This window comes from Haemorhous mexicanus, chromosome 6, assembly GCF_027477595.1.
Source record: "Haemorhous mexicanus isolate bHaeMex1 chromosome 6, bHaeMex1.pri, whole genome shotgun sequence".
Taxonomy (NCBI): domain Eukaryota; kingdom Metazoa; phylum Chordata; class Aves; order Passeriformes; family Fringillidae; genus Haemorhous; species Haemorhous mexicanus.
This window is the reverse complement of record NC_082346.1, coordinates 14,946,500-14,967,202: the sequence shown is the minus strand read 5'-3', so window position 1 is coordinate 14,967,202 and position 20,703 is coordinate 14,946,500. Positions and strand designations below refer to the sequence as shown.

At 45.8% G+C, this 20,703-nt stretch overlaps 2 protein-coding genes across 3 annotated transcripts in view; both read right to left on the bottom strand.

Moving 5' to 3' along the window:
* The window catches only part of INSC (INSC spindle orientation adaptor protein), a 145,412-nt gene extending 139,608 nt beyond the window's left edge, over nt 1–5,804 (bottom strand). The window contains exons 1-2 of the mRNA XM_059848151.1: nt 5,801–5,804; nt 5,402–5,615 (exon numbers count right to left, since the gene is read on the bottom strand). Of these exons, the coding sequence (XP_059704134.1) occupies nt 5,402–5,615; nt 5,801–5,804 (218 nt within the window). The remainder of the gene's footprint in view (nt 1–5,401; nt 5,616–5,800) is intronic.
* Nucleotides 5,805–6,491: 687 nt separating this feature from the next.
* On the bottom strand, nt 6,492–11,661 carry CALCB (calcitonin related polypeptide beta). Of its 2 annotated transcripts, XM_059848928.1 has the most exons (5): nt 11,564–11,661; nt 10,502–10,597; nt 10,077–10,208; nt 7,214–7,401; nt 6,492–6,922 (listed from the first exon to the last, which is right to left on the bottom strand). In XM_059848928.1, exons 2-4 carry the CDS (start codon nt 10,585–10,587, stop codon nt 7,239–7,241), a joined length of 381 nt encoding a protein of 126 aa, XP_059704911.1. In that variant the 5' UTR covers nt 10,588–10,597; nt 11,564–11,661; the 3' UTR covers nt 6,492–6,922; nt 7,214–7,238. The 2 variants fall into 2 exon arrangements, with proteins under 2 accessions (XP_059704911.1, XP_059704910.1); XM_059848927.1 differs by lacking the exons at nt 6,492–6,922; nt 7,214–7,401 and adding an exon at nt 8,732–9,271.
* Nucleotides 11,662–20,703: the final 9,042 nt, after the last annotated feature.

Genomic DNA, 20,703 nt, shown 5'->3' with positions numbered 1-20,703 from the left:
AAACTTGCTAAAATAGAAAGTGACACCTTTCCCTCTCTTCCTCCCAGATATAACTTTAACCTGAGGCTGAAATGAAGGCATGGAAATACTTGTCTAGATTTTTGTTAACCTTACAGGCACTTCACACTTCTGTGGGGATACAAATGGGCTTTATAGGTACACATTATATTAATATCAATTTAGAGTCCTCTGTGAGGGCTGTAAAGGAGATTCACAGAACTCACAGAATGACCAGGTTGGAAGAGATCTTAGAGATCATCGAGTCCAACCCATGCCCCAGCACCTCAAATGAACCATGGCACTGAGTGCCACATCCAGTCTTTTTTAAAGCACATCCAGAGATGGTGACTTCAGCACCTCCCTGGGCAGACCATTCCTGAACTTTATCACCCTTTCTTTAAAAAATATTTCCTAATATCCAACCTATATTTCCCTTGATGCGGCTCAAGACTCACCAGATTCAGCTCACCAGAGAAATGCCAACCAAACTGGAAATAGCAATGTTGAGAAACAAGTGACTTGTGAGACATAAGGGTACTAAATCAGGTCATTATATGGCCTACAGCAAAAAGCACCTGATGCACAAGGGGCAGGCTGCAGGCTGTACTTTGTGACACCCAGCAGGTTTCAGGTTGAACTTCTGATAAAAGAGCAACACCTGGCAGGGGAGGGGGATTGGCCATAAGGAAAGATAATCCTGGTGTCCAGAGCTAGAGAACCCACAAAAACCTGATGGAAAAAGCAGTTTTCTTGGAGCTTGGGAGGCTGATGGAGCATGATCAGCTTAAAGCTAACTGGTTGCGAGAGACACCCCAAGTTAATTTTGTCTTGGCATATCATCAAAAGCACCTGAACTAGAAGAGTTCTTCACCTGTCAGATTGCAGGTCTTTGTAAGAGCAGAGGCTTGACCTCCAATCCTACCTGTCACATCACTGCAGTGGCACCACTGGCAGCCTATGAAGTGCAGCTTCTGCAAATCTAACAAGTGATAACAAACGGGCAATGAAACTTTTGTTGGGGAGAAAGTCACCGGAATAACAGAATAGGGACACGAATCCTACCAAAAACTTCAGTCACTAAGGCTCTTCATTAAGTTAAATACTAAATGTATGTGGTTTGAAAACACACAGTTACAAATCCAGGAAAAGGTGCTATAAAGACATTTTGTCTTCTTCTGAGAACCTAAGCCATGAAGAAGAACTTCACATAATGCAAACAAACCTTTTCTCCACTGAAGTGTGCATCCTTACCAAGGCTGCAAACTAGAGATAGCTAAAGCAGAAAGTTTATGAAAAAAATCTTTGAGCTCACTTTCAATGTACACAAAGTGCTTCAAACAGCTTGGTTTCTCATCTACTTATCTGTAAGCCTTTTAAACAAAAACTATGGCAGCTTTCATTTAAGCTCTGTATTTCCAGTATTTGAAGGTCAGAACCATTTCCTTTTTCCTATGTAATTCTCTGCTTCTATTGCATTAAGAACAACAATCAATATTAATTTTCATAACTAATTTAACTCTTAGATAGTATCTTTAATTACACAATGATAAAGAAGGACTGCATTAACTAAGAGGGAAACCTTCCTTGGAAAATGTACACATCAAGAATGACCCTGGCAACATTGTCTTCTTCAGCCTGTCTGGCAGGATTGACATGCTAAAAAGTTTCCCTAAGCTACTAAGACTGCTCCATAAATAAAATTTGCCTGTCCCCATGGAATTCACTGAACTACAAGGATTGTCATGCTTCCCCTGATGCTCTTTCCTGGAATTCATTCCCAGTAACAGGCCATTCCCACCCAGTACAAATAACAACTTTGATAGGGTTCCATATAAAATCATGGTCCTTTCATGTGCTAAAAATGGAATTATAAACTATTTATTCAACTATTTTAGGAACATATGCTAACCAGAATAATTGGCTCCTATCACAAAAAAAGACAGTGAAGACCTGTAACAGTCCTTCAAGCATGTCAGCAGAATAATGTGCAAATTAACGTGTCTGACACAATATATTTGGACATTCAAAGTGTTTGCAAAGCTACAAAAAAACCTATAAAGGCTCCAAATAGCCATGTGATTATGTTCCTTTAGAGTGGTGGGTTGACCCTGGCTAGATTCCAGGTATCCACCAAATTCACTCTGTCACTCTCCATCCTCAGCTGCCCGTGGGAGGGAAAAGAAAATGAAAAGTTCATGGGACAAGATAAGAACAGGGAGAGATCACTCAGCACCCACTGGCATGGGCAAAGCAGACTAAACTGGTGGAAATCAATTTAATTCATTACAATCACAGTTCAATGATGATAATAAGTAAAACCAAGTCTTACAAACACTTCCCCCACCTCTATTCTTCCTAGGGGTAACTTTACTCCCATTTCTCTGCCTCGTCCCTGCCCCCAGCAGTGCAGGGTGAGGGGGAACGAGAGCTGTGGTCAGTGCATCACAGGCTGCTTCTGCAGCTCCTTTCTCCACCTGGGGAGGACTCCTCACACTCCTCCAGAGAGGGGAAACTCCTCCACCAACTTTTCCAGGGTGAGCCTTTCCCGTGGCTGCACTTCATGAACTGCTCCCATTCCACAGAGTGCAGTCCTTCAGGAGCAGGCTGCTCCAGCACGGGTCCCTCATGGGGTCACAAGTCCTGCCAACAAACCTGCTCCAGCCTGAGCTCCTCTTTCCGTGTCTCCAGAGGTCCTGCCAGGAGCCTGCTGCCTCCATAGCCCTGGCAGAGGAGGAGGAGGAGGAGGAGGAGGAGGAGGAGGTGGAGGACCTCTCCATCATGCCCAGAGTCTGGGTCACACTGCTGGGGGACGAGAGGAGCTAGTGACTGCAAACCTGGCTGTCCTGTCCCCTTTCTGTGCTCTGGGGGGACAGGGGACCTCTCAGGGAGACACCTGGGGGGTCTGGCAGGCAGCTCAAGGCAAGGCTGCCTCGGCAGCCGCCGCTGGTCATCACACAAATTGTTCTGTGTTTCAAGTCCTCGAGCTTCACTTTCAGACTGCAAGGCAATTATTTGCTTTCGTGGAGGTGACACTAATAATTTAGCTGGGATCACAGCTCAGCCCCAGCCAAAAGAGTAATTGGTGAAAATAAGAGCTGTGGTGAAGCCAAGAACAGAAAGAAAAGATAAATGTTGCAATGATTCTTATTACTCCATTGAATCCGAAATCTCACCGAGACTGGGAAGTGCACAGAGAAAGTGTGACAGTGTTAGGTGTGATTTGGAAATAGGAATGATTTCCTTTCTGTGGGGGAAAAAAAAAAAAAAGAGAGAGGTACTATAAATCCTTGGACATTTTCTGAAGAACAGAAGAATTTTAGAAGGCAGGAGGAGCATCCAAAGTGGAGAAGAGGGAAGGGATGTGGTGCTTTTTAGAGCAGTAAAGACACAGCAAAGGTGTGCACCATGCTGAGCCCTTTGAGCTGCCAGGGCAGCCTGCAGCTGCCTGCCAGAGACAGTGATTGTGACCAGTTTGGAACCAAGCTGCCAGTGCTCAACCTGGGTGAAGCCAGGCTTGAAGAACCCAGTTTAATAAGTATTCACCTGCTCTGAGACAGTTCAGCCTGGAAAAATGCACAGATCCGAACTCTCCAGCATGTTTTAAACTCTTCACCTCTTGGAGATGTTCAATCTGCTAATTAGACATGACAATGCTGGATTAGATAACCAATACCAAAATTTACTACTGCCTGATATAAGTTGCTTTTGGCAGTGTTCAGTGTCAGAAGCAATAACATTAGCTCTGCTCCTTTCTCACACTGCAGATAATGGAAGCTTTCAGGAAGATGAATTAAATTTCACTAACAGAAGGAGAAAAAAAAAAATTGCCACAGTGGAAGTCCACTTGGGTTATTTCAAAATGATGCTCTATCAGTGTGGGCAGCAATGTCCTGGTGAATGATCCTGAATCAAAAACTGAGTCAGCTCTAGGAGCAGATCACCCCCTGTCCCCTTTCTTTCTCAGAAATTTCTTCTGGTTTTGCCTTTGCTTGCAAAGTACTCTCCCAAAACTTCATTTGCACTCAGATTGAAAAAAAAAACCAACTTAATAGTTAAAGGAAACACACACAGACATCTAAAAATATTAGAACCAAAATACAGTCAGGCTGGTATTGCCTCATAAACAAGAACACAGACACTTGTGCATGAATACTGAATACTAACTCACTGGGCTTTGGTGCCCAATACTCACATGTATTGCACCAATGTCACACTTTCCACCAGCTCCAAGTATTCTTAGAAGGGCAACATAGTAAAATGGAAAAAAAAGTACACTAAGAACCACACTTTACCTTTTTAAATGCTAACTTCAAAACAGATTTTCTCTTGTAGTAAAATCTGGGGTTTGCTTGAGAGCTGACAAGTTTGGGTAGTATTACCCAGATCAGTACCTTTTAAAAATAGAAGCAATTTCTTCCACTTGTTCACAGTCAGTCAAAGCAATTGACAACCTTCTAGCAGCTCTGCAATTCCTTCTACCATGTTTACTGCCTCAAAACTACCAAATTTTTACTTAAAATATTACTGCTTACATCTCTGCTTTTCTCTAGTTTCAATAACAATCTGCTTCTTCTAAAGCTCTGAGCATCTCAGTTTTGTGGTGAAGGGCTTCTATCCCTTCACATCATGGAAAAGTTTTTTTTGTATTCCCCTTTGCTTCCATGGTCTCAACCCTCTTTCCTTTACAGGGATATGCACTGCTAAGTGTAGTGCATTGATGTGCAGACAGAGATCCCAAGAAATGAGAAATGAGACAGAAGATACAACGGGAATAGATCTTGAGGTGGGAAAGTAGCTGGTTCCTCCTAAGGAAAAAGAAAACAACAATCAGCACAAGCACCATGTATCAAAAGTTTCACCCAAATTTCCTATACCCAGGACAATGCAAAAGCCAGCACCAAGGCTCCTTGGATGTTTTATGTGTCAGGTTTGTGCTGGGGTGTGCAATGCTGCTCTGGGGAAATCCCTTGCCTAACTTGGTTACACTGAAAAGAGGAACTAACATAGTTTTTAGATTAGATGGATGTACAGCTGACATTCAATTATGCAGAGCCTCAGGTGTCTCTCAGCAGAGAATGGCTGTAAATGGGAAAAAATGAACTGCCTGACCATTTAGACTTTAAAGCCAGAAGGGGCCTATGGGCATTGCCTGGCTTCTTATTGAATATGAATCACTAAAATACATGTATTCACCCCAATAACTGTACTTAGCATTCTGTCTTGGAGAAGATTAAACTGCTGAGTGCTGTATTAGGAAACAAAAGAAACAAGCTGTGCCCAAAGGATCTGCAGTGACAGGGAAAAGTGTTGCTGAGGTTGCCAGGCAATCCCAGGATATGACCCCCACCTTGTGTAAGGAAAAATGGGGAAAACCACCTAAAACATAGCAACAAACACTTACAGGCTCCAAAACTGGCAGTTTGGTCTAAGCCAAGCAGATCCTTGCACAAAGAGCACGCAGTGGTTCACCTCCTCCAAGGCCTGCTCTGTACACTGACTCACCAGGGCTGCTGCTCCTCGAGGAGTGACCCCGCAGCCAGGAACGAGCACGGACTGGGAGTCACTGGGTGGCCTCAGTGTCCACCCCGGGCTGGCCAAGCTCCTCCTTGTGACACCTGCAGCAGAGACACACAGAGAGAGCGTGAGAACCTCCACCTCTGCTTTGCACAGCAAGGTGGAGCCTCCCTTGCTGGAGATAATGCAGAACCCTCCGGATGCAATCCTGTGCTGGGCGCTGTGGGATGACCCTGCTGGGGCAGGGAGGTGGCACCACACGATGCCCTGGGGCCTCTTCCCTCACCCATTCTGGGATTCATCTGACTTGATGAAGCAGATTTTAGGGTCAGGCTGTAAAGCTTGAAACAAATCTAAACAAATATCTGACTCAGCTACTAAACTGAAACAGCAGCAGCTTTGAGAAGAAAGTTGGCAGCACCACTTATAAGTCCATGGAATGGATCCAGCTACCCTCTTCTCCACTCACTCTAATTATTTATCCCTGATCCCTAAATAGACTCTGTCTCAGGCTTGCTTCAAAGAAATGTACATTTCTGTAGCTTCTCTTTCTCTTCCTAATTCACTTTTTCCACTTTACACAAAAATCTACAGCGGATGTCAGGCTGTTTCATCTGAACTAGAGCCTGCATAAAAAGATTTAGTTTTAAACTACACAATGAAATTTTTCCCTGTATTTTTACTAGATGGACCTGTGGCTTATTTTTCTAGCAGAAGTCTCACTAAATGGTATCTTTTGGTTCATTTGGGTTTTTTTTATATATATAAAAAGCAGTTATTCCTACTGTTCTGAACTTTTGACTCAAACTCTAGTATTTATAGTGAATAAGGCTGGAGCAGATCAATGGACTAGCTGATCTGCAATGATGTTGGCTTGGTGCCACACGTCTCCAGAAGCATGTCCAACTGAAAAATCAGTTTCTCAAGCCAAGTGTATCTAAAATACTTTTTTTAATTTTGCGTAAATTCACAAATAATACAATACTGAAGTGATTTCTTTTTTTTTCTTTAAACATACTGTACAATCAGGATAGTTAAGTGTTTTACATCAAGGCACAGCACACTGTATAATACACATATGCCTTGCCAGGCAGCAGTTTAGTATAATCCCCGAGATTTGGCAGTAGGGCCAGGATAAGTAGCATGGGTCACATAAGCTGGAAGATAAATAAATAATAGATGCCGTCACATTTTATTTGAAATAGAGTTGCATATAAAAAGAATATACAATAATTTAACTTTAATAACTAGATTCTCTTTTACTATACATAACAGAAGTGTTTTCGTTTGTATTAAATAAAACATTTTCAATAGTAGGATGAAAAATTAATCTTTTTGGTGGTCTTGGTTTATGAAGAAGAGTTGCTTCCATTAGAAATTAAAGTCGAGTTTTCATTTTCATTGCAATCTGTAAGAAAGAAAACCAGAGTTACTGATAGGCTGATAACGAAATGTTGGTGGTAAAACAACAATTCCAACCAAATGGTTGTGTTTAGTTACTGCACTGTGAAGGGGCTTACACAAGCAGAACATCTCCAAAAGCTCTTGAGCACCCATCTTTGTTCTATTTGTAACATCTTTTTTCTTTTTGCACTCTTACTCCTCTGACTTCTCCCAGGTGACCACTGCAGGTCTGCCATCCCCCCCACACCACCAGAGCCCTGGGGATGCCCCAGGCTGTTTGGTGCTGTGCATTTACCGTGCTCACATCACCACTCAGCTCCTCACATCTGGACGCTTCTCCTCCGCCTGCCGAAGGCCTTGGAGCCCACGTTGGTTGGCACAAAGTTGTTCTTGCCCACTGCCCCTGACCTGCTCAGGAAGTCTGCCAGGCGGTGGGTCACACAGGTGGCTGTGTTGCAGGCCCTCTTCTGTGCTGTTACACTGCTTTTCGGGAGGAAAAGGAAGAGTTAGCTCCTGCAGCACCAACCCTGCAGGTTGTGAGACATCACTACGGCCAGCAAAGGCTCTGCTGCAGGATTAAAAGCAGGCTGGCTGTGCAGCAGGCATTTGCACCTTCTGTGCATGGCTTAGGACTGCTAAAAGAAGCCTCTTATTGGTTTTCTCAGTGTCAGGCTCAATTTATAGAAGAGCAGGACTGAAGAATAAATCCAGGCCAGATTTTCAGCCATACCTGGGGTACTGCCTGTCTCCAACCAGGCATTATGGCCATGGAAAGGAGCTGAGGAGGCTCAGATCTGGAGAATTTAAACCATCCCCTCTTCCTCCAAAACCTCACATTTGTATTTGGCTTGAGGTGCTCCTGAAAGGCAGTAGCCAGCACAGATTTTTCACTTCTCACTCCAACACCTGTGCTCCCTAACAGCCAGAAAACACATGGAATTGCAGCATCACTGACCACTACAGGAGCTCTGTCAGTAACTCTGACCTTCAGAGCTGAACCACACAAAGACACTGCTTCCAGGTGCTCAGTGGGAATGGGAGAAGCTCTCTTTGCTCCAGTTAGACCTTTGTCTACTACAGAACTGCACCACGGGGCAGTTCAGACTGTGACAGTATTAGTTCTCTGCTCACAATTCAGCCTACAGCTAACAGTTGTGCTAGATGAGGAACTTCAAGGAACATGCATTCACACAATCCTTGCTTGAAAAATTTTCTACTCTAAAGCAATGAGTTTTTCTTGCAGTAGGAGGGATTTTTCTCAGCTAAGCATCACAAGGCAATTTATTAATTTTAACAATGAAGAGTTGCTTTTACAATCAATGCCAATTTTTTGAAAGAGGCCTCTAATTAGGAGGTAGATGCAGTGCTGCAACAGAACTGTAAAGAAATCTGGGTTTGACTCTTCATGCAAGACAGCCTAAGGTAGGTGAATTGCAAAGCAACACATATTTTAAAGGTACATATATTTTAAATATAGTGCAAAGACCTATTGTAAAATAAGAAAAAGACCACAAAATTCTTACCTGGACATGTTCAGCACCCAGTTTTAAACAGGATTACATTTCTAGTTTGTTAGATTGAATAAGTATGAGCCTTCCTGATTTCTTTGCTCTTCTCAGGATTGCATGCATGCCAGATTACAGCAGCACATATCAATCTATGTGTAGAACTGTCTTCTAAGCTCTCTTTGAACTTTTCTAGAAGTTACTGGCATTGCCTCTCTAGAACATTAAGACAAGTAGCAAAATTTCTCTAACCTCATCTAGAAATCTCACATTCTAAAACAAAATGTTAAACCAAGCAGATCTAACCCTTATAGAAAAAATAGGTTTATTGAACAAGTGCATGGGTAAGCACAAAAGAACGAATCTACTTGTACATTTAGCAGCCAGAAATGAAGAACCTTTTTTAGAATTTCTTTTTTAATCAATGTCTAAGAAAATCATTTGGAATGTCAAGGCAGTGCTGATCATTTTTATTTATTTTTTTCCCCTAGTTTGGTACGCATGTTATATTCTTGGTCTTCCTAACATTAGGTCCATCTCAAACATTCTCTGTCGAAAACAGAATCAAAAGAACACAGCAAAGTTAGCAATCAAAGTTATATCCACATGCATCAGGTTAAAAAAGGGAAAGGGGGAGAAATAAGCGTGTCTAGATGTTTCCTAGGGGCTCCCCATAGTTTGCATAGCGTTCATGTTCCAGGTCACTCAGCACATTCCGTTTCTTGCCAGGAGTTCCAGCCCCGACGTCAGTGCGAGGGTAAGTTTGCAATTTGTGCAATTCTTGAGACAGTTTGCCCAGCACACAAGTACTCAGACTGGCACAGCGTTTGGAAATGGGTTTATCCAGGCTGCAGGGGGGAAAAAAAATAAAAACATGCCCAAAGGAAGAGTAACCTCAAGCATGCACATCCATGCATTTCTTCCCTGCATTAAAGACCTACTGCTAGAAAACTTAAACATTCATTCAAAATAAATCCAAACCCTCCACATCGCATTCCATGCAAGGCAAGTCCATACAAAAGCAGTCAGAAGGAAAACACCATTTGTTAATGAATCCAATTTTGTTGACAAGCAAGTCCATTAGCCTTTTGGATGCTCATACAGTCCGAGGTCAGAAAGTTGAACTTCCCCCACATCCCGCATGCTGTTCAGTGTCTCATCCATCCCCATGCATTGCAATGCAAATCCTGTTAGGATAATGCAAATGCTCCTGCATGCCTTTGGTCCCAGGGAGAGTGGCGCTGCGTGCATCAGGAGGAACACATCCCTCCTGCCAGGAACTTTCCATGCCTTACAACAGCATGCACTTGCACGACAGAGAATCCAAGAGTGACTGAGTAATGCCCTAACACTCCCACTGGGAAGACATACCTTTTGCTGCCATATTTTAACACAACCTACTCATTCAAGCTCAAATCGCCCTCCACTTTCAGAAGTAAGAGACAGACAGAGGCAGGTTAACTAGGTGAAGCCATTCTCTTGACACCAACACTAGGATGTCTCTGCAGTATCATCCTTTACCAGTCAGCCACAACCCCAAGAAAACAAAAAAGATCTTGACCTGCAGAGAGTCTGCCCAAATGGCTTTTGCTAAATGTCAGGCATACAACACTCCCACATCGCTTTTCTGCTGCCCAGGACTGCAGTCCTTACCTGTTCCCCTCGGAGGCTTGCTCCAGCTCTTCTGTTGTCATCTGTATGAACTCTTTCACCAGCGCATTTAATAACCTCCGAGCTTCGTAATCACTGAGAGCCACTCGGTCCGTGATGGACTCCAAGCCAGGTCTGGGCAGAGGCAAGGGAAACAGGGTGAGTAAAGCCCAGGCTGCTGCAGGGAGAGGGGTTTGGCAGGCTGTGTGTCATTGACAGCCCCTTTCAGGGTGTGAATGTGCGAGCCCCGATGCGCTCTCCTCACGCCCAGCGTCGGGCGGTTTAAAGATAGAATGAAAACGCCCCAGAACAAAAAGCAGCCACCTTTCTCCTTCACCGTGGTCTGTTTCCCTCCTGGACCTCTCAGGAATATTAAGCATTTTCATCCCGTTCAGACAGAGCACTCAGCAACAGGACCAGCTTCTTACCTGACTGGGGCTGCCTGGAAGCTGTCCATCTGGCACACAACCAAGGCATAAACAGCAAGGAAAGATGAAATCTTCAGCATAACCATGATTTCCTCTCTACAACAAAGAGGTACATCAAGCAATGGCTGTTTTCCAACCCTCTCAATCCTGCAAGTTCCACTAAAGAGGTCATTGCTTACCAGCCACAAGTAGCACATATATGAACCGCTTTATATTTTAAATTCACATTTTTGATTATTGTGATTATTGCCGTTGTGCTTTAGTTTTCTCAAAATTTTATTATAGCTTGGCTCTATTACAGGGCAGAAAAATGTGGCTTTTCAGACCTGCAGCTATTTGCATTCCACTTAAAGCAGTTTTCCTAAAACTGGTAAAAAATACGTTCCTCTGACTACTGCACACAATGTCATAGACTGTGTGTCCGACGCGGACAGATACAAATCACAAGGAAAAACAGTGAGTGTTTAACGTTTTTGAGAACCAAGTGCCCTTGTTAGCACTTCACCTGAAGCTGCTTGCTTCTTGCCAGCCAGCGCACTAACACCCCAGTTCTGATTACACTAAGAATTAAGTAGTTTAATTTCAATAAATACTTCTATTCTGAAACCAGAGAAGAGGCTAAGTTAAAAATCAGTCATAAACACAAAAGCTGTAAAAATATCTATTATTGAAGATTTGAGATACACCTCTTTCACAACATCAGTGTCTTGCACTCCAAGGAGCACATCACAACTACCACATCATCCTCACTTCTGCCAGCTCCCAGTACTCGACGGGAACCATGACCCCACTTCCAAAGGACGCCCCTCTTCCCCGCGGCTCCCCGGGGCGCCCCGGCCGTGACCTTTTGCCGCAGCACCTTGTCCTGGCCGGACACGCCACGTCGTACCGGCGAGGAGAAGAAGCGACCGAGCGGGGAAGAGCCGTCCCCCCCCGCCTGGGCTCTGGCTGCCCCGCGCACACGAGCCACGAACGGCGGTCCCAAAGCCCCGCGCCCCGGCAGAGACGCGGGGCTGCCGCGACCCGCCCCGCGCAGGGAGCCGCGGCCGGCGCGGCGCTTACCGGGGTGCGGAGCGGGGCGCGGGCGGAGCAGGGGCGCGCTGCCGGTGTCGCCGCCGATCCGCGGTGTCACGCACTGCCCGCCGCCCCCTTTATACCTGCCGCCGCCGCCGCCTGCGTGGGCGCCCGCGCGCGCCCGCCAGCCAATCACCGCGCCGGCCGCCCGACGGGGCCCGCTCCTCCATTGGGCGCCAATTGGGCCGGGCGGTGACGTCATGGCCCGCTCCGCGAGGGTCCCATTCACAAAAAAATCTCGGCTCGGCGCGGCGCGGCCGGGGCGCTGCGCAGGGCGGGGCGGGGGGGCCGCTCCTGCCGCGCCCCCGCTGCACCGCTCACGCGTGGCGACCTCTGCAGCAGCGGGACCGCATTGCAGAGCGGGGCCGCTCCCTCCCCGGGAATTCCCGCCCTCCCCCGGCCACCGCCGCGGCTCCGGCGCGCAGCCCGGGCGCACCCGGCGCTCTCCCGGCGCCCCGAGAGCATCCCGCACAGGCGGGATGTGCAGCGGGGCAGGGGCACGGCGGGCGACAGCGCCGATCGCTGCCCGAGGGGAGCACGCCGGGGCAGCTCCTCGGCAGAGGAGAGAGCGCTGGCGGTGGCACCCGCCGCTCCTCACGGGGGCAGGGGACAAGTGGCACCTGCGAGCGCCGTGGCGGCAGCGAGCGGCTCCCGTGCTCTGCCCTACCGGGCGCCCGCACAGCCCCCCCGGACCGGGGCCGAGTTTCCTCTGAGAGGAAACTATCAGCATCACCAGCATCTCCATCACGCAACTTCAGGGCAGGTGCAGCGCCTTTCCGCGCTCGAAGAGGCGCCCGGGAAGTGGGGTTCGCCCCCGCGCTGCCCGGCGCTGAGCGCCGCCGGCGGGGATTAGCGAGCAGCTGCGCGCCGCCCATGCATCACCCGCCGAGGACCCTCTGTCACGGCAGCACCTGCCCGCTCAGGATGTTTGCCCGGGCGGGTGTTTGCCCAGGCGGAGCGGCGGGGGAGACTCGACACGGGGGAGCACAGCCGTGCTGCCGCCCGGAGCGGGCGCGGGGAGGGGCAGAAGCGTCCCGGGAGAGATGCTCTGCATCGCCTGGTCGCACAGAGCGCTCCCACCGCGCCCCGAGGGACCGAGGGCGCCTTTCCTGCCCGCCCGAGGTCTCTGGGCGTTTGCCGAGCCCGGCGGCAGCGGCAGCCCCGCCGCACACGGGCTGCCCGGCGGGCGGTGACCGGGCGGGGACGCGCAGGGTCCCCGACCGTCCCCGGGACCCCCGGAGTGACGCGGCTCCGCCCGCCCCCGCCCCTGCCCTCGCTCCCCGGCATCGCTTCCCAGCTCCCGGCGCTGCGGGCACCGCCGGCGGCAGCGCTGGGAGGAGACGCCCGTGTCGCTGTCGCCGTCCCCGGCGGTGACAGCGCGGGCAGCAGAGCCCCGCGCACACCGCGCGGCCGCGCAGGCAGCAGGTGACCGGCGCGGCTGGATGGCGCCTTTCTCTGCTCCTATGGATGGGGAGCGCTCCTGGGAACATCCCGGCGGCTCCTCGTTTATGTTTTTGCAGCCGCCGTGTCACTCTGTGTGTTCACCCGGAGATAGATAAATCTGGGGAGAGCCGCGGGGCGGGTGATGCTTTGTCCATGAGATTTTAGCTGGGAAGTTTGGGAAAGAAACCAAGAACGTACAGAAACCCCCGACGAGTGGCTGCCGTCCGGGGAGGGACCGCCGTGTCCATCGCTACCCGCCTTTCGGGGCGCCCCGGCCCCCTCCCCTCCCGGCGCGGGGGCGGCGCTGCGCCGCTTCGCCACCCTCGTTTTGCAGAACCACAATTAGAAAACCCTCACGGTTTTTGGCGTCTGGGTTCTGCTTTTTATCGAAGTGACAACCCAAAACACTTTTGGGTTTTTGGGGGTTTTTTGGGGGTTGATTCCCCCTCCCCCCAACACGTCTTCGTAGCCCTTCAGGAGCAGCAGCCCTCGAGGGGGTGGCAGAAGGGATGCTCCCTGGAAGGCTTTCTCCTCCCCCCCCGCCCTGCCAAATTTGAAAGTTCGTTTTAAACAGCAGCTCCCTCGCACGTATGCTCACCACGGGAATCCCTCGGGAGAAGGAGTCTAAGTATTTGATTTAAAATCTCTTCCGTTTTCACGACTCCTGTTCTGGTTTTAAGGTAGTTTTTCTGAGGACAAATACTTACAAGTATTTACAAATATTAGGCAGCACCTAAAGGAATGGCTCGGCTTTGGTTTTGCTGTTTGAATACGAATTCTACAGTTACACCAACGGAAATAAAGTGCAGGAATTTAAATGACTGGGCTGCCAGTCTGATATTTCTCTATCTCCACTCTTCCTTTTCTCTTCCTATGCTAACAGCTAATTGTTCCCATTTCCTTTGGGGAATTATTTACTCCTTGCCCACATAGAACATCCCCAGGATTAAAGTTAAAACAATAAAATTCCAGACGATTCTGTTGTAAAAGCATATTTCAGTTTCCTCCTCCTGGGAGGCAAAAGCTAAATTTTGCCTTGTGGCTGAGTGCAGTCAGTTCAAGCCCTTCTCCTGCCAGTGTGGCTCGGTCCGGGGCTGGAGCCGGTGATTACAGGATTTCAGGTGCCAACATTTCTACTTTAAGCTTTCACAGGAAGGAGTGTAAATTTAAACCAACAGGTAGGAATGCCAATAGATCCGCTCCTGTGCACGTAGAGATGATGTAGCACTTGGATGTTGGCAGGCGCTTCGGCTGCTCCTTGCCAGCGCTAATGGAGGGACTCCCAGCTGGAACGCTGGTCCTATTTCCCCCCTCCCCCTTAGCTATATGTCATCTGGTCTCCCCAAACATATTTTCTTTTTGCGAATTTCTCTTGTGCATGAGATGGAGAAGAAGGGCAGTTGCCCAGTTAGTTTGGCTATTTTTGAAGCTGTAAAAAAAGAGACAGGATTTTCACAGGATGACGTTCTTCTGTTGCTTGATAAATCCAAAACTAGAGGTTAAAATGTTCATGGTAAATCTAGCAGAGAGGGGTACTTTGCAGCACTGCACTGAGAAAGTGAGACATTTACTGAAACAATCTATTCCAAGTGACTTGTTCTGCCTTTCTCAGTGCTTCAAAGCAGATTAAATAAAAAGCCACAGAATGATGGGAGATGTATGTATGTATGTATTTATTTATTTATTTATTTATTTATAGAAATCAGATTATCCAGTGCAACCCCCAGCTCCAAGTAAAAGGAATTTCATTTTCAAATAAATTTGTTTTAATTTGTAGATAATAAGAAAAAATCTGGGCTATTTTATAGTGACTTCCTCTACACTAAATGCAACTTCTTACAAAATTATACTCGTTGATATAATTTAACCAATACATTTAAAAGAGTGACCACTTTTTCTACTGTAAATATTGCCATTATATTGAGAAGCCACAGATACTGAAGTGAAGGTCTGAAATGGTAGCAGATGGGATGCTGGTAAACAAAATTACCACATTTATATATTATGGTGCACTTTTTGTTCAATACTAAAATGTAATTCCTCAAGAAAGATAAGACTGTGAGCTGCACAGGTAAAATTTTCATTTCCATGATTGGTTCATATCAGAGAAAAGTGGACCCCACAAAAATGAAAAGGGAGACAGTGATGATGCCATGATCCACAAACACAGTCAGCTCTGCAAGAGGGAGGTGAGTGTGATTCAGATCTCTGCTCTCTCTAAGTTTGTTCTTTATAACAACAAATGAAGATTTTTCAGTAAGGACAAGTTATGATAAAGCCAGCTGTAAAAATCACTGCTCTTTTCTTACAAGGAGAACCTGGGGAGTTGCTTCTCTGAGTTTTTGGTGGATGCCTGGCCTTTCTGATCCAGGATCCTGTCTTCTGAACAGCCAGCAAACACTGCTTCTTAAGAAGATTCTACAAGCCATGTGGGGCAAGGTGAGCAGAGCTAATGTTCTAACATCTCATTGTAACCCATTCTGCAGAAAATGAAATAAGCTAAGCCAGAGTTAATGGGGTTGTGCTGCTGTAAAAGCAAGCTGAGTGCCAGCAAGAGTGTCTTGTTTGAGGCCTTACTTTTTGCTGATAAGATCTAAACCAAAAAGATTTGGGCAAGTTGGAGAAAGTCCAGAAAAATGCCAGTAGGGGTTATCAGAGATCCCATATAAGGATTCAGGGAAACAAGCTCAAAGACCAGGGAAACATAACACAAGGAAAGACTATGGAGAAAGCTGATAACAAAATATAAATACTTGTCCTTAAACAATAACAATCTGCAATCTGTTACTCTATAATATATATATATATATATATATATAGTCTTGAAGGGCAACAAAGGAGACATTACACTTGAGAAAAGCTTTCTACAGCTGAGATTAATGACAGGCAAGAATAAGTTGCATTTCAGTTATGGCACTGAAACCTCTTTCAGTGGAGGATTTCATGGCATGTTACTCCAACATCTGTCAGGAGTGACATATATAGGTGAGATGCTCTGGGAAAGGAACATAATCCATTACATTTGTTCTCTTCATATCTTTCTCCTCCAATTTCTGTGACACCGTAATTTGAAAAGCTGGAGAATGGCTTAAACTCTGAAACCAGAACTGTAACTTTTGTAGGCATTTGGTTTTGCACAACTTCCATCCCTAATTGGTCAAATTATTTCCTCAATCCCACTCCCATAGTCTCTGAAAAACCATATTCAGATTTAGCATAAGCTCACATCAAGCTTATCCACATAAAAAATATTGTGCCAATCTATCTTGTGGTTTGGTTTGAATTTGGCCCCAAAAAAAAAGAGCTTCTTTTTTATAAAATTGCAGTACTTTCCTGAGAATCAGAACACTGATATAAATCCCAACACTAAAGCATTTCCTTTTTAATGGACATTAAATCTGGATTTAGGCTGCTTCAGTGCCTGCTTTTGAGAAAGTGGAACTGCTGTTGAGCTAATTAGTGAAAAATCTATGAATCACTCTGAAAGCAAATTTTCCTCCAAAATGCCTTAGAAAAGCTCCAAGACTGATTTATGAAAGACATTTAAACAGAAGATCAGGGTTGCATTGGTTTAATCTCCTTGAAATCTTCTTATCGCACAAAAACCCCAAAAGATTCTGTAGCTTCTGTGGCACTTTTCCTGGATATATTCAAAATCCAGTTTGGAATAATCCTTTAAACCAGACTGGGCCACACTGTCCTGCCCTGAGGCTTGCTTGGCCAGGCAGCAGGGGCAGAGCACAGGGACGTTTGCTGTGGCTTTGTCACCTTCTGTCCTCCCTTAGCACATCTCAGCCTCCGAGCAGCTTACTCCAGCCCTCTCCTGCCACCTGCAAACACGTTCCCTCCCTCTGACAACTGGCACAATCCCAGTTCTGTCCCAAGCTACACCTCCAGCAGGCTGACAAGGAGAGCCCCTCATGCTCAGCAGAGGCAGGGTCAGACTTGCAGCATCACCAGGGCAGCACTGAGAGGATGCACCACGGAGGAAAACCTCACCCCGAAAATGTTTCAAAGTCAGCACCTACTTGCACACCATTTTTTTGCATTCTGCATTTAAAATGAGAGTTGAAAAAGCAACCTCAGAACAGAAAACTAATCCTCTTAAACAACAGCATGGTTATAAAACCTGGATTTCATTGCTTGCACAAGTACTGTGATACTATCTTATATATTGTCAGAGCATGTCAGGGAAAATAATGTGAGAAACTGTTTCTCAAGCCCTCAAGTTAATCCTTGCTTGTTCTTTACAGAATGCTAGAAAAAAAAAGTGGAACTCCTCCTGTCATCATTTCATCCTTTGTCTTGCCAGTACTGAGGTCTGATGAAGCCACAGGGTAACTTAGAGTTTTCCTCAGTCCCTCCCAGAGCTATGCAGGAGTCCTGACATTGTTAAGTCCTACAGCACTGATTTTTCCTCTGCCTTCAGTGAAATTCGGGGCTGAAAAAGATCTCCCTCCTTTCAGTGCTGGTAAATAGCATGTGAAGGCAAAGGCTGTAACAACATAATATTTGCTCATCTGCTCTCAGCAGAGTTTCTCAGAACCCATAGTCATACGAGACCATCAATTAAAAAGATGAATTTCTAAATTTATGCATAGAATTGACCTAAGTATACTCTGAAAGAACCAGAAAATAAAACATGCCAAAGCTATTTCTCAAGTTAAGCCAGTCTCCAGCCTTCTGAGTCTGCTTGACAGACATGAAATGTTTAGGCAGAGCAGGACTGTGATGAAAGAAAAGGATGTGACTGAAGGAAAAGGTGGGGATTTTCTCAACAGCTAATCACCAAATTCACAAGGGAAAACATCAGGTGTGTTTTTCTGTTTGAGATAATCTGTAAAGCACCAGCATCATTACAGGCTTGGTTCAGGAGATAATTGTGACATGGAAGTTGATCATTCTCTGTGATGACATAGGTTAAAAAGAACTTTGTGAGTGTAACAGATAACATCTGCACATTAGTCTAAACTTGTCAGTGGACTTGTGAAATGAATTTTTTCATGACAAGCATGCCTGTGTCACATACATCTGTAAAGATCTCTCCCTTTTCCCCAGTCCACCACCAAAGGCAAGGAGCAAAATCTTTACACATCTGTCTATAAAGAAGTTGTTTTCCTGCACTTTATAAATCACTCGTGATTTCACTGAACAAGAGACATTACTGTAGGAATGGAAAACACTTTAACCTGATCAAGAGTTATCTTGGTTTCCAGCTACAATGTCAACTCTGAAGAATAAGAAAACCAGAGCCTGTTTCAAAGTTGCAGCTAAGTACAAGTTTGTGAGATTTTTAATGGAACTTGGAAAAAACTTAATTTTTCTCCCCAGAGTTATTGTCAAGATCCTAACATTGTTACTCAGAGAGCAGCCACACCTGGCAGTACATTTCTTCAAAAGTCAAAGCTATATATAAGTATGTGTAATCAAAGAATACAAAGCCAAATCATTGCTTTCTGATTTTCCTGAGAAGACAGGAACACAATCATTTCCTGTTACTCCAACTTCTGCTTACAGAATTTCCAGTGCAAAGTAATTGTAAAACTTGATGACTAGAATGTTTTAGAATTTAATAAAGATACATGCTTTAATGGGTTTCTTTACTCAGCCATCATTTTTATAATTGAAATAAAAAAACCTTTATTCATCCTGTAAGTTTTCTCATTTGATCATCCATGATTAAGATGAGTAAAACGTTCCCAAAGAAGCAATTCAGCATAAGCTGCCCACACACTTCTGAAGAAATGAATGAATGAAAAAAAAATTTAAAAATAAAAAGATCAATCAGAAACTGGCAAGGAATCCTGTGCTTGGACAGCAACTGGAGTCTTGCATCCCTAAACCTGCATCCTTAAGTGATTTCATCTGTCTACAAGGGTTTATTTATCACTTACTTTTGACAAGTTTCAGTCATCTTTGTCCATGCTGCTGCTTCTTACCTCCACTTAATCACATGTCTTTTAGAGGTTCTCAGACCTTGAATCTTGGTTGACTCACTATCTTTTAGCATTTGGCTTGACCAAAATGGATTTTATTTTTCTGCCATCACACTCTGTTACAGTGGTGAACATCACTGTCTCTTCTCCATCCCCACGGTTCAAATACTCTGGTAAGGTCAGGTTTGACTGTTCTCTCCTCTGCTTGAGGATAATTGTCAAATATTGTTGGCTTTCCCCCCACTACAAATCTATTCCTTCCTTTTTAGTCAAATATTTGGACTTTTCTTCTGTATCTTTTTTCCCTTCTTCTTGGGTCCTTCCTATACTATTTTTTCCCTTTTTCCCCCCTTAAAAATGCTTGCTGCCAAAACTGGTAATTACCTTTCTTTTCTTACATAGATGCAGTGGAAATCATGATCATCAAAAACTTTGGGTATTTGATACTTAAATAACAGAGCATTGAAGATAAGCTGCAAAAATAAATCAAAGCAATAGGTTTGAGCAATACCTCTTCCTATGTTTTCTCAGATACTTAAGCATGTGCACATCTTACTTAACCCCTTGGCAATTTTCTCTTCATTCTTCCTCTGATTGGAGCCAAGCTGAGGTCCTGAGTCTTGGGTGAGAATTCTTTAGGCACTGACATTGAAAATACTGGTATTTTCTGCAGATATGGCCCAAATAAATAAGACACCAGACAGTATCACACTTGAAGAAATAACTTGGAAGAAGAATGAAAAAAAAAAATCTCCAGCAGGGCTGAAGCCACTTTTTTATTATTACTTGTTCTGTATTCTGACAAACTTGGTAAGATTTTGAAACAGGATGCTGGCATTGACACAGGTTATTCATGAGCTCCATCAGCATAAATTCCTCCTCTGTTTAGATCTCATCAATGTTCTTAAAAATCTGTGTGCAGCTATTAAGATGAATTCAACAAGAAAGACAGCTCAAGTTAGAAGCATGTGACACAGAAATTGTAATGGGCCAGGAACGCTTCTGATATTCCTAAAACTGCTCGTAAAATAGTAGTAACAAAACCAGCGTGAATGGAAACAAATCTGGGTTTGTTTATGAAGCGTCTTGCCAAGAATGCCACATGGCACAGCAACACTGCTCTCTGACCTCTCCCTTACCGATCTTGTCCTCTTCTGCAGCTCAAGCCCTCGTTCCTGAGCCAGCATCCCACTAGGTAACAGCAACCTTTGCACATTAAATGTGTGATTCCCGTGCTGCTTGGTCACACGGGCCGGGGACATTCACACACCCTGCCGTGCTGCCGGCGAGGGCAGGGACCCTTTCCTGCTGCTGTCCGGCCGGGCCGTGGCCGGGTCAGGGATCCCGGGCCAGGCTGCGCAGCACGGGAATCCCGGGCATCGCACCCGGAGCTGCCGCAAATCCGCACGGTACACACCTGCCAGAGGGAATCCCTGCGGGCTTCACCGGCCCGAGGTGTCTCTGGGAAAAACATCTCCAAACCGTGCGTCTGAGATTCTACAGAGACGTGACAAGGAGCAGAGAACTGCCGGTGTCTCCCCGCAGCTGCCACGGTCGGCGTGCGGAGCGCGCAGCCAGCGCCGCGTTCCGACACCGCACAGACCCCGAGGGACCAACCCTGCCTTGTTCCAAAAAAAAAAAAAAAAAAAAAAGAAAAAAAGAAAAAAAAAGAAGCGCTCCTGACGCGGCGGGCGGAGCCTCCGCGGGCCAATGCTCGGCGACGGGACCGGGACGAGAGGAGGAAGCGGC

Excerpts from the sequence above, each read along its gene's own strand:
- CALCB (XM_059848927.1), bottom strand. The coding sequence starts at position 10,587 with ATGGTTATGCTGAAGATTTCATCTTTCCTTGCTGTTTATGCCTTGGTT. Across the intron at positions 10,209-10,501 it reads TTCCAGGCAGCCCCAGTCAG|ACCTGGCTTGGAGTCCATCA; the intron begins GTAAGAAGCTGG and ends GCCTCTGCCCAG. Across the intron at positions 9,272-10,076 it reads CAAGCCTCCGAGGGGAACAG|CCTGGATAAACCCATTTCCA; the intron begins GTAAGGACTGCA and ends TCCCCCCTGCAG.